We start from the raw sequence: 12,389 nt of genomic DNA, 5'->3' as shown, positions 1-12,389 counted from the left end.
TGAAATTCAATTTGGATTTGTAAGCTTGGGGCAGAGATGAGATCTGGACGAAGCTTTTCAACACAACATATTTGCCATTAAATTTTTGGTTACGACATCAATCCAAGAATATTTCCAATGCTGTTCTATGTCTTACTGTTTAACAATTAAAATAGCCTTTTGCCACAGGGTGCCTGGGTGGCTCAGCCGGTTAAGTGTCCAGCTTTTGATTTTGGCTCAGGCCATGATCTCAGGGTCATGAGATCAAGCACCGAGTTGGGCTCCATGCTAGGCATGGAGACTGCTTGGAATTCTCTCTCTCTTTGCCTCTGCCCACCCCACTTGTGCTCTGTCCCCCTTCTCTTTAAAAAAAAATAAGTAAAAAATAAAATTAAAATAGCCTTTTCTCAGTTATGTGAGGTACTATCAAAGATGTGTTTTCTAACTTTCAGATTTTACATGAAGTTTAATTCGAAGCTTGGTATAAAGAAGATACTTGAAAAGAAATTGTGTGTGTATATATGTATGTGTGAACTCACAAACTTTGTAACAATGATTTTCAATGTTATTGTGAGAAATTATATGCTTTAAAATGGAGATAAAAGATCACTAAAAAATTTTTATTTTAGAAAACGTGTCAAGTCATTAGATATTTCATTTGAATAGCTTTTTTATTTGTCACTTTTGACTGGAAATTCTTCTCTTACTGAAAGTTTCCTGCTGGTATAAACTCTACGATTGTTTTAACCATTTCTATCAAACTACCAAGTCCATATATAGCTTCCCCCATGGTATGAAAAGTTCTGTTATACGTATGCACTGACAAAAATTACTGGACACTTCTCAGCAGTGTGAACAATTGCTGAGTTGCAATGATGTACTTACTCCATTAAAGCACTTGGCCAACTATTAACCTGTCTTAATACCGGGACCTTGAGTAAGTCTTTGAGTCTGGGGCAGTGGGGCTCTTCCAAATACTTGAATCTGAGGTGAGGGGTAATCCTTGTCCTAACTAAGACTCTGGTTTCCACTTTGGGTGTGCCGTGACCAATGGAATTTGGCAATCCATAAAGACACAAAATGTGTTTCCTGATGCAGATGCAGAAATAATCATTTTACTTTTCCAATATGTCAGGCAGAGGTGTAAGTTCCATTTCACAGTCTTCAGATGATCCTTCCTCTGTAGTGTACAGTTCTTAACATGCATCAGCATACTTAGAGGGCTTATTGAAACAGATTGTTGGGCCTTGCCCACAGAGTTTCTGATTCAATAGGTATGGGGTGGGAGTGAGCATCTGCGTTTCTAACAGGTTTCCAGGTGATGCTGTGCTCCAGGAAGCACACCATGAGAGACTGCTTTAATGCTGACTTTCTCAAAGTCAGATTCTCAAATCCTCAAGTCAGAACTACTTGGATTGCCTAGTAATCTTCAGATCATCAGGACCTATGATGATGACCTAAATTCAAATCTCCATGGTGGTGTGACAACGGTTTGCCTTTTGTCAAGTTCCTTGGGTGCTCCAAGTGTATATTTACATTTGAGAACCAGAGGGGTGGTCCAGGGATACTGTTAGCCTGAGAAAACACTGACCAAGTCTCCTCTTAAACACTACCAATTTTATACCTGTGGTTTGGCATCTAGTAGTTGTTTTATACATAGTATATGAATCAATGAAAATGAATGCCAGCAATTAGTTGCTATTCCTTTTTGCTTCCAGCACCTGTACTTTATTATACTACAGAATATATCATCTGTATTTTAACTTCTTGCTTACTTGACTGCCTCCATCTAGACAGAGACCTTATCTTTTTGTTGTATCTCCAGTACCAAACCCAGCATCTGGCATGGAATATCTGGCACATGTATATTATCAGTATTTGTTGAATTAAATGATTGTAAATGTTGAGTAGACTATCCCTTAGGGTTAGTCTGAAAAAGATGTTGCCTGAATTGTTAAATTCCCTTGGTTTCTTTGAATATACATTAAAATGTTGAAAGAGGAGGGCCAGGATAGTGGAGTCAAGTATAATATGAAGACTGAGACCAAGGCTAGAAAAACCATAGGCAAGTCTGAAGGAGTAGGGTGGTACCAAGAGACAGCATGAAGTCAGGTGTCTGGAACACAAAACATTACATATGGTTAGTATATATTTGCAGTACATTTGGAACAAGTGACATTTCAGAGGTGAAGAGAATAAGTTGGGGAACGAGAAGTGGATTATGTGGGTCTGATGAAGCTAGTTGTGTGCTGAGAATTTTGTGGGTGGTCAGAAATGAGAACATTAAGGGATGTAAAAAAGGATCAGAACATGACAAATGAAGTCAGACACTTCATCCATACCAAATTAACCTTGGCAATGAATTCATTGGTAGTCTAGCTCCACTTACTTTTGTTTGTTTTTTTGTTTTTATATTTATTAACTTCTTCAGTTACTCTTTTACCTTTCAAAGTTAGGAAGAAAAAAAAAAAGGACTTTAATAAGGTTAGTCTGCTGATATACCAAAAAGCCTAGAGTAGAAATGGACTGTGGTGTGGAGAGAAATTCCTGATTCTGCAGTTGAAATCAAGGATTGTTGATTGTTTAAATACTAATGTTCTTGCTTTTGGTGTAGTCCACACTCATTGTTTAAATGCTAAATCCTGTTATAGTCTCCGGAATAGACTTACAATGCCCTGGGTTTTTTGTTTGTTTTTTTTTATTGTTGTTGTTGTTGTTTAAGATTATATATTTTATTTTGAGAGAGAGAGAGCGCGAGCATGTGCATGGTGGGGGAGGGGCCGAGGGAAACTGAAGTGGACTCCGCTGAGCATGGAGCCCTAGGTGGGGCTCGATCTCTCTACCCTGAGATCATGACCTCAGCAGAAACCAAGAATCCAATGCTCAACCAACTGCACCACCCAGTGGCCCCAATCCTGTTTTTTAATAGTCTTGTTTAATTTCCTGTTCCATGCTTCCCAGACTATCTCCTGAATTTCAGACCTTTCCTTATTGTACTCATAAATGACCTGAATTTTCAGTCTCCTTTCCAAACAACCTAGATTTCTCATCTTTAGTCCATTCTGTTCTTTGAGGTCTGTGTGTATTTGTACTGGATTGCTGCGACCATATGTCTTCCAGTCATAGGCTGCTGACGGTCATGTGCATTCTGCTTTAAGTCTCTCTGGGGTCGTAAGGTCCTCAGACTAGATTTGTAGGTTTTGCCACTCACGTCCATATAATCCCCACTGTACTCTCCTTGTTTATATTACTTGGTGCCACCTTGCTCCCTTTCCAAGAGCATGTAGGGACAAATTAGTTTGTACTTTTCTATTTCAATTTTTTTATTTAGAAATGAAATGCCAAAAATTTCTAAGGACAATGGTTTTATGACCAACCAGAGGTTCAGAGCCTAAAGAGGTCTAAATCTTCTTTCAAATTATGTGAGAATCAGATTTTCAGAAGTCAATATGTATTAAAACCATACAAAGATCCTTTAGTTTAGGTTCTGGACTCAGAACACTAAAGGCAGGGTTTTTATTTTCTTTTGTTTACTAATTAAAGCTTTGGCATAACTCAAAAGTCATGAGGGATGTAAGAAATTATTCATTGTATAAGAAATTATTCGTTGTGTAAGAAAGTCCCACTCATTGCAGGACAACCAGCATTGTTTGATAAGCCAACTGTATACAAGCCACGTCTCCTACCATATGGTATACCAAAACATGCCCACAAATCTCCCAAATGCCCAGGAAGGGTTAATGCCCCTTCTAAAGAGAACCATTGATTTCTACTATTCCATTTTCAATTTTTGGGATTGGGAAGGAACCCACAAAACATGAGAACGCTCAAAACCTAAGCAAAATCGGCAAAAAAGGAGAGGGAATGACTACTGGGTAGGCATCCACCAGTGTGTGCCACAAAAAAAAAAAGTTAGACAATATTCAAGGTCCTTTCTAGCTATAGAGTTGAAACTGTTTAATGTCACAAAATGCAATATAAGTTTATTTATGTGTAAGCAATAATTATGGATAATGGATATTTATATTATGTATATTAATAAATCATGTTTCAAAATTTAAGGACAGATTCTTCAATTGCTAAATATAATAGGTAGAAGAACTTCTCTTAAACAAAATATACACAATCAAGATATTTAAATCTAAGCTTGTAAAGAATAAAAAAATGTCATGTGACATTTTAGAATAGTGTTAATTTGGACTAAAATTGTTTAATTTTAATGTAAGATAATAGCATTTTTGTATTATTGAGAACAAATGAAGTAAACACTATTTAATTCAAATTTGCCTAATTAAAAAAATTAAAACCACCCATTATTCTGTATCTCATTTCTTTCTGAGAAAGGGATATAGATACAATCTCTTATCCTTTTTCATATGGCTGTTATAATGGATGATCAGGAATCACCTCTGAAGTTTCTAGCATAATCAATGGACCCAGTATGTTTTGTAGATGTTTGCTTCATAAATAATTAAATGGTTTTAATGAAACGTTTCAGAAAAAATTATGTAGATCTAATGTAAGATTATTTTATTATTATTAGTTTTAATACTGAAAACAAATTTTTCTATGCATTTTTCTGAGTTCTTTTACTCCAGATTATCTTACATGGATTAATATATATTTTTTATATGAAATACAGTTTTATATAATGATGATAGATGACTATGAATTAGTAATCATTAAAAAAACAGGCTTTTTTATATCTCATTATCATTCTGGTTGTTCACTTGCTCATGTTTTTGTTGTTGTTTTCGCAGGGATTCGATAAACAAGTGGATGTGTCATATATTGCCAAACATTACAACATGAGCAAAAGCAAAGTTGACAACCAATTCTACAGTGTGGAAGTGGGAGACTCAACCTTCACGGTTCTCAAGCGCTACCAGAATCTGAAGCCTATTGGCTCTGGGGCTCAGGGAATAGTTTGGTAAGTGGAATATATATATTATTTATTTACTTTTGAAGTATAATTAACATACAGTGTTTTATTAGTTTCAGGTATACAACATATTCAGCAATTCTATACATTACTCTGCTCATCATGATAAGTGCAGTCACCATCCGTCACCAAATGTTACTACAATCTTATTCACCATATTTCCTATGTTGTACTTTTCATCTCTGTGACTTCTTTATTTTATAACTGGAAGTTTGTACTTTTAATCCCCTTTCTCTGTTTCATCAATCCTCCTCACACCTCCCCTCTGGCAACCACCAGTTTGTTCTCTGTATTTAAGAGTCTGGTTTTTGGTTGTTGTTTGTCTCTGTTTTGTTTTTTAGATTCCACATGTAAATAGAATCATATGGTATTTGTCTTTCTCTGTCTAACTTATTTCACTTGACTTGTATTTTTAGAGGGACTAATGCTGTGTATGTCAACTAGCCACAAACACACACAAATAAACATAAATAAATAGCATGATTTGAGATAGGAAGAATACTTTCTATCAAAGAAAAATGAAATAATAAGCATTATTTGTAATTCATTACCCATTTACTAAAAATATGTACAACTTTGCTTGTGACTAGTCTTTCTACTCACCAAAAATGTCCATTTCACAACAACCGTGGAGAAACAAAGAAAACCAGAGGTTTTGTAGCTGTTGCTAATACATTTAGAAAATTTTACTTGGATGTTTTCACAGCAAGAAATGAGGGGTTATGTGTTAAGATAACATGGAAATAAACTTCCCTGCACTCTAAGGAAGTATGAATGATATCTCAAATGTTCCTGTCATTTTTAAAGTTCAATATTTAAAATTCAGCTACCTATTAGAAAAGTGGTATTTAAAAATATCTGTTGTTTGTTTCCAAAATGGAAAGATTCTGGGCTTCCTTAGTAATCATTCTTTTATGGCATTTTTTTTTAAGATTTTATTTATTTATTTGACAGAGAGACAGCCAGCCAGAGAGGGAACACAAGCAGGGGGAGTGGGAGAGGAAGAAGCAGGCTCATAGTGGAGGAGCCTGATGTGGGGCTCGATCCCATAACGCCGGGATCACACCCTGAGCCAAAGGCAGACGCTTAACGACTGAGCCACCCAGGCGCCCCCTTTTATGGCATTTTTGAGTGGCAATTTGAAATGATGACAACTCAAAACCTGATTACCTTTTATAAAATTCTTGCAAAAGTGATGATATCAAATTGATAAGCATTTATTTTATGTAGTCTTAGCTTGCAATGTAGCCACCAAATGTATTTAGTATGAACTTATTAGCATAATAATTTTCAACTTGATGACTCATACCCATAAGTAAAAATTTAGCACATGCATCATAAATATGTGTATTTATCTATAAGATATTTACTTAGATCAATATACTTATTTGTTATATAAATTACTGCTACATAATAAACATTATTTAAAAACATTTTATTTACACCTTTTTTTTCACTCATTTGATACATTGTAATTTTGATGGTAGTGTTCACTATTTTTTAAACTTTCATTTTATATTTCATAAGCAGTTTTAGAATCTGGTTTACTTCATTTTTTATTTTTTTAAGACTTTTTTTTTCAGAGCAAAATGATTCACAGCAAAATTGAGAGGAAGGTACAGAGATGTTCCATATTCCTCTATATTCCTCGTACCTCCACACATCATCATGCTTAGCCTCCCCCATCATCAACATCCCCCACAAAAGTGGTACATTTATTACAGTTGATAAACCTACATTGATACATCATAATTACTGAAGCCCATAGTTTAGATTAGGATTTATTCTTGATGTTGTATTTCTGTGGATTTAGACAAATATAAATTTATACGTATCCATTATTATGGTATCTTACAGAGTATTTCCACTGCTCTAAAAATCCTCTATGCACTACATGTTCATCCCTCCTCTTACTCCCAACTCCTGGCAACCATTGATCTTTTTACTATTTCCATAGATTTTAAAGATTATTTATTTATTTGAGAGAGAGAGAGCAAAAGCAGTGGGGAGGAGCAGAGGGAGAGGGAGAAACAGACTCCCCACTCACCAGGGAGCCTGAGGCAGGGCTCCATTCCAGGACCTGGAGATCATGACCCAAGCCCAAGGCAGACACTTAACCTACTGAGCCAACCAGGTGCCCCTTTATTATTTCCATAGATTTGTCTTTTCTAGGATGTCATATAGTTGGAATCAAACAGAATATAGCCTTTTTAGCTTGGCTTCTTTCACTTAGTAATATTCCCTTCAGGTTCTTTCATGTCGTTCCATAGATTGATAGCTCATTTCTTTTTATCACTGAATATTTCATTGTCTAGGTATGCTACAGTTTATCCATTCACCTACTTTAGGACATCTTGGTTTGTTCCAGGTTTTAGTAATTATAAATACAGCTGCTCTAAATATCCATGTACAGGTTTTTGTGTGGACATAAATTTTAAATGTTCTCTTCATTTTCATAATTGGTGTTAAGTTTACTCGCAAGGCTTAGTCAATGTAAAGGCAGTAGTGCATGGTTGGTGCACTTCGAAATAATTTATTAGCATTTAAACCTGATTTATCAAATATAACAAAACTTTTATTGAAATTTACTTAATAGTTATCTAATGTCAATCAGTAGTTGTTTTTGCTATTAAAAAATGGAACAGTTTAATATTTTTAATAATGGACCAAACCTTTCATTCCAAAGATATTTAAACAGGTAACAAAATTCCTATTTTTAGTTTTCATTTATTTATTAGTTATGGTGCAGATCTGAGGTGAACCTCTTTGTGGCACAAAATAGTTTCATGGCATGGTAGGCAGAATAATGGTCTCCCGAAGACGCCCAGACTCTAATCTCCCAGAATTCTTGACTATGTTATCTTATGTAGCATAAGTGTTATCTTATGTGAATGTGATTAAGGTTAAGGGCCTTAAAATGGGGAGTTTATCCTGAGATATCCAGGAGAGATCAATTTAATCAGATGAGTTCTTAAAAAGTGGAAAATAAAGGCAGAAGAATGGATCAGAGAGATGCAATTGGAAAGGAGAGATAGAGATTTAAAACATGAGAAAGACTTGCTTTATTATTGCTGGCTTTGAAGATAGAGGATGAAGGTCATGAGTCAGGGAATGGGCTGGCTTCCGGAAGCTGGGAATGGCTATCAGCTGCCAGTCAGCAAGAATATAGAGGCTGCATTAGAGTCATGCAACCACAGAGAATTGGACTCTCCCAACAAACCCAAATGAGCAAGGAAACAGATTCCTCTCTAACACCTCCAGAAAGGAACCAGTCTGCTAACATCTTGACTTCAGCCTGGTGAGGTCCATGTAAAGGTTTCGGACCTGCAGAACTGTCAGATAATAAATTTGTGTTATTTAAGCAGCTAAGTTTGTGAAGGTTTGTTGTGGCAGCAATACTAATACAGATGGTATAATAAAGATTCCACTATTAAGATAAATGCTGTAAATCTCCTAGAGAAGGCACACTGAACTATAATGTTTTCAGAGGAAGGGATTTAGGGTGCCACTATCAATCCCCCTCAAACTATGAAATTTCCTTTTTCTTTTCAAACATTTTTTACCCTAGGTAATATGAGACCAACTGCTAGAGGGGGATAACATGTGTTTGGGAGGGACCAGTATTAATTTGTTTATTAAATATTAGTAATTTTAATTTCCTTTCTACATTACAATTTATATTTTCTGCATTCTGCTAGATGTTTTGTATACCACCTGGGGAGTGGGAACCCTATTTAGGAGATCACTGCATTTACGAACAACTTTCAAAATGTAATAGAAAATAAGACAAAAGAAAAATTTTTATGAAGGAGGAGAGACAGGAAATGGAGAAAGCAGAGGGGTTTCCGGTTATCTTTCTTTAAAGGAAAATTGTAGAACATATGAAAGTTCTCCTACGCTTCTCAGTTCATACTCATTGGGATTGTTTTATTTTCCTTTGAATAAAACTGCCACAGAAAATGAGGACACTAGTGAAAGGAAGCTAATAGATCTTTAATGATTGAAAAATAGACCCAAAGCAGTATTTTTCTCAAGAAGTTAGTGGACTGTCCCAGAAACATCTGAAAATCTACTAAAAATTTTGTGGCATATTTTTAGGATATTTTGAGTCTCTATTTTTCCTTGTACAGACAGAAATCATCTTAGGTCTTAGGTATACTAACTGAAATAGATTTCAATGAATAAAATATTTTCCTTGAGTAAAATTTTTAATCCAGTTTTACAACAAATTTATCAGCAAATCTGTCAGTAAGGACACCTGAATTCCAAAATGTTAGCCTTGGAGTTTTCTGGGATTATTATTAGTCTTTTGGTTTATAGCTGAGGGAAATAAAGCTAGCAAAGACCAAGATGAAAGGACAGAAATAGGATGGCATATTCCTCTTCCTCATTTTCCAGTTCACTGCTCTACCATGTGCACGGACACCACAATTCCAGCACATTCCTTTCTGGACATGAATATAGTTGTGCCTTCCTTGTCCCTCTTTCTCAACCTAGCTTTGAGATATCTTTGTTTATTTATCATGACATAGGTTAGTAGTATACTATTTCTCTTGAAGATCTATTCTTGTATTAATTTGTCCTCTCTATCTACAGCCTTTAATTTAATTTCCTTTGTATTGCCTTTTGTCACTGATTTTCTTTAGAACAGGAATAAAACATGGAGGAACCAATTCCAAAAGGGATGTTTATCATGAGGTTTTTTGTTTTTGTTTTGTTTTGTTTTACATGTGCCACTACAAAATTTTGTATGTTTGTGTAATAAGGATTTTGCTTTTCAAGTGCAAATGTTGGCATATTGGTACTTATAGTTTGATATAGAGTCTCATTTTTACTGTTCCAGTTACGTTACATTTATAATTGGGTTCTTATACTTTCTTTCCTCTCTTTGGATTGCTTCATTGATTACTTACTATCAGGGGAACAAACAGGCAACACTAATGTATCTTCAAAAGGAATTAATTACTACTATGCTATTTTTTCATTCACCATGGATGATGGACCAACAATGTAATTATTGAGAATCATTAAATAAAATCTAATGGGAAATATTTTGGAATAAATGAAAATTTTCTTTCTACCTCTGAGGAAAAAAAAAAAAAGATTATCTATTGTAACAGAAAGATACAATGATTGAGCATGGTCCAAGATGGCAGTGTAGGAAGGTCCTGAACTCACTTCCTCCCATGGACTTCCAAGTCTACACCTACATAGGGATCATTTCCCTCTGGAAAAGATCTGAAAACTAGATGAACTGTTCTCTACAATAAAGGATAAAAGGACCACATCTAGAATCGTAGGAGAGGCAGAGAAACAATCTTGCAACACCCTCCCCACCAGTGCAGCAACACACAATAGGGAAGGATCTCACGAAATAGGCACATCTCCCAGAGGAGCAAAGGGTTGGTGTCCCACATCAGGCACACTGGCCCGTGGAATGTACACCAGAAAGATGAACCCCCAGAATGTCTGGTTTGGAAAACCAATGAGGCTGATGTCTGGGGATCCCAAAGTGCCATAGGAAATGGAGGTTCCCCTCCTGGGAGGCTCATGTGTGGTCTTGCTCTGCCCAAGACCCAGTGAATAAACAGCAGTTTGAAAAATACCTAGAATATATGTGAGGGAGATTCATTTGCTGATCTGAGGTCATTGCCTGGAGGGGTGGGAGGCACTTGAAATTCTCTCTGGAGACAGAGGCACTGACAGATGCCATTGTTAAACTCTCCACACAAACTGCTAGCACAAGCAAGTAAGCTTAGACATGGGATCATGGCTGGGATGGGTTGGGGTTAGAACTTATGGCACTTGCTGAAGCCAGAGAGCACAGGCAGTTGCAACTGTCTCCTGTGCCCTGGCTGGGGCGGACAAGAACAAGCAGTCATGGGATCCTTCCACGCCCTGCCTAAAGATGGTGCCTCACTGACAAGGCTCTCTCTTGCTGTATCATTGAAGGCTGCAGGCATGCATAAACAAGACATTTTTCTCCTGTCTTTCTGAAGCAGGCAGGCATACTCTCCCTACTACACTCTTCGGCTGCCTTGCTAGAGCCAGGGGGCATGTGCAAACCTCACAGGGGACATCCCTTGATCACCTGACCCTGGTGGCCAAGAGAACTGGAATTCCAGAGCTCCATGGGGCTGTAGCAACCAGAAAGACAGCTCTTGGCAGGGCAGGCCACAACCCACAGGGAAGTACACAGACAGCAGACTGAAAAACAACTCCAGTCTTCCTATGAAAAAGGCCTATTTACTTAGCCTGGAGCTTCAGCCTGAAGGACATGATTCTGGTTTCCCACAATTTAGAGGTCTAGGAGGTGCTCCTAGGGAGCATAAGCAGGGAGACACCATTCTTGTACACTCCTTTGACCTTACTATAGCCCAGTGTGACTTCCCAGAAAGGAGCTTATATACTCTTCTGGAGCTCTCATTGCAACTGTCACCCAAGGGACACCTCCAGATCTCCTGGTCTGGAGGCTAACAGGGATTACAACTGCAGACCCACAGGACTGTATATATTTGCATACTCTAAAGCTGCTGCCTGAGGGTTTAGCTTCCAATCAGCCTGAAATCAGGTGCTAAATGAAATTCTTCCCCTTGGACCACTGACTCAAACATGGGGTTATATCAAGAATAAATCAGGCAGTTTAGAAAATCACAAAGGTTCAAGGAAAAACCAAAAGCTAGGGCAAGTTTGAATGAGAAGAATCAAGACGGAAAGAGGTAGCTGTTTTGCCAAATACATAGAAACACAGAGAATCAAACAAAATGAGGAAACAAAAATATGTTCTAAATGAAAGAACAAGACAAAAATTCAGAGAAAGACCTAATGATATAGAGAGAAGATATACCTGATAAAGAATTCAAACTAATGGTCATAAAGATGCTCACTGAACTCAGGAGAAGAATGGATGAACACAGTGAGAACTTTAACAAAGAGATAGAAAACATAAGAAAGTACCAAACAGAAGTCACAGAGCTGAAGAATATGACTGAGCTAAAAAATATGCTAGGGGGTTTCAACAGCAGACTGGATGAAGTAGAAGAATGGATCAGCAACTTGGAAGGCAAAGCAATAGACTCACCCAACAGAGGGGCAAAGAGAAAAAAAATGAAAATAACTTAAGGGACTTCTGGGGCAACATCAAACAGAATAATATTCACATTATAAGGGTCCAGAAGAAGAGAGAGAGAAAGAGACAGAAAGCTTATTTAAAGAACTAATGGCTGAAAACTTCACCCGGGGGGGGGGGGGGATGGGGGGGGGAACAGACATCTAAGACCAGGAAGCCTGGAAAATTTCAAATAAAACAAACTGAAGGAGCTCCACACCAAGCAATATAATAATTAAATTGCCAGCTGCTAAAGAGAGACTCTTAAAAGCACGAAGAGAAAAACAAATTGTTTTATACAAGGGAAGCTCCATAAGGCAATCAGCAGATTTCTCAACAGAAAATTTTTAGGCTAGGAGA

General features: G+C 37.0%; 1 protein-coding gene across 14 annotated transcripts in view; it reads left to right on the top strand.

Annotated features, from left to right (window-relative positions):
• Positions 1 to 12,389, top strand: part of MAPK10 (mitogen-activated protein kinase 10) — a 531,796-nt gene that overhangs the window by 398,443 nt on the left and 120,964 nt on the right. For all 14 annotated transcript variants that reach the window (XM_057309896.1, XM_057309899.1, XM_057309893.1 and 11 more), the window contains one exon: positions 4,740 to 4,909. In XM_057309896.1, the coding sequence (XP_057165879.1) occupies positions 4,788 to 4,909 (122 nt within the window). In that variant the 5' untranslated portion in view covers positions 4,740 to 4,787. The remainder of the gene's footprint in view (positions 1 to 4,739; positions 4,910 to 12,389) is intronic.

The sequence above is a fragment of the Ursus arctos genome, unplaced genomic scaffold, assembly GCF_023065955.2.
Source record: "Ursus arctos isolate Adak ecotype North America unplaced genomic scaffold, UrsArc2.0 scaffold_9, whole genome shotgun sequence".
Lineage (NCBI taxonomy): Eukaryota > Metazoa > Chordata > Mammalia > Carnivora > Ursidae > Ursus > Ursus arctos.
The sequence above is the reverse complement of the archived record's forward strand: the minus strand, read 5'-3'. Positions and strand labels throughout refer to the sequence as shown.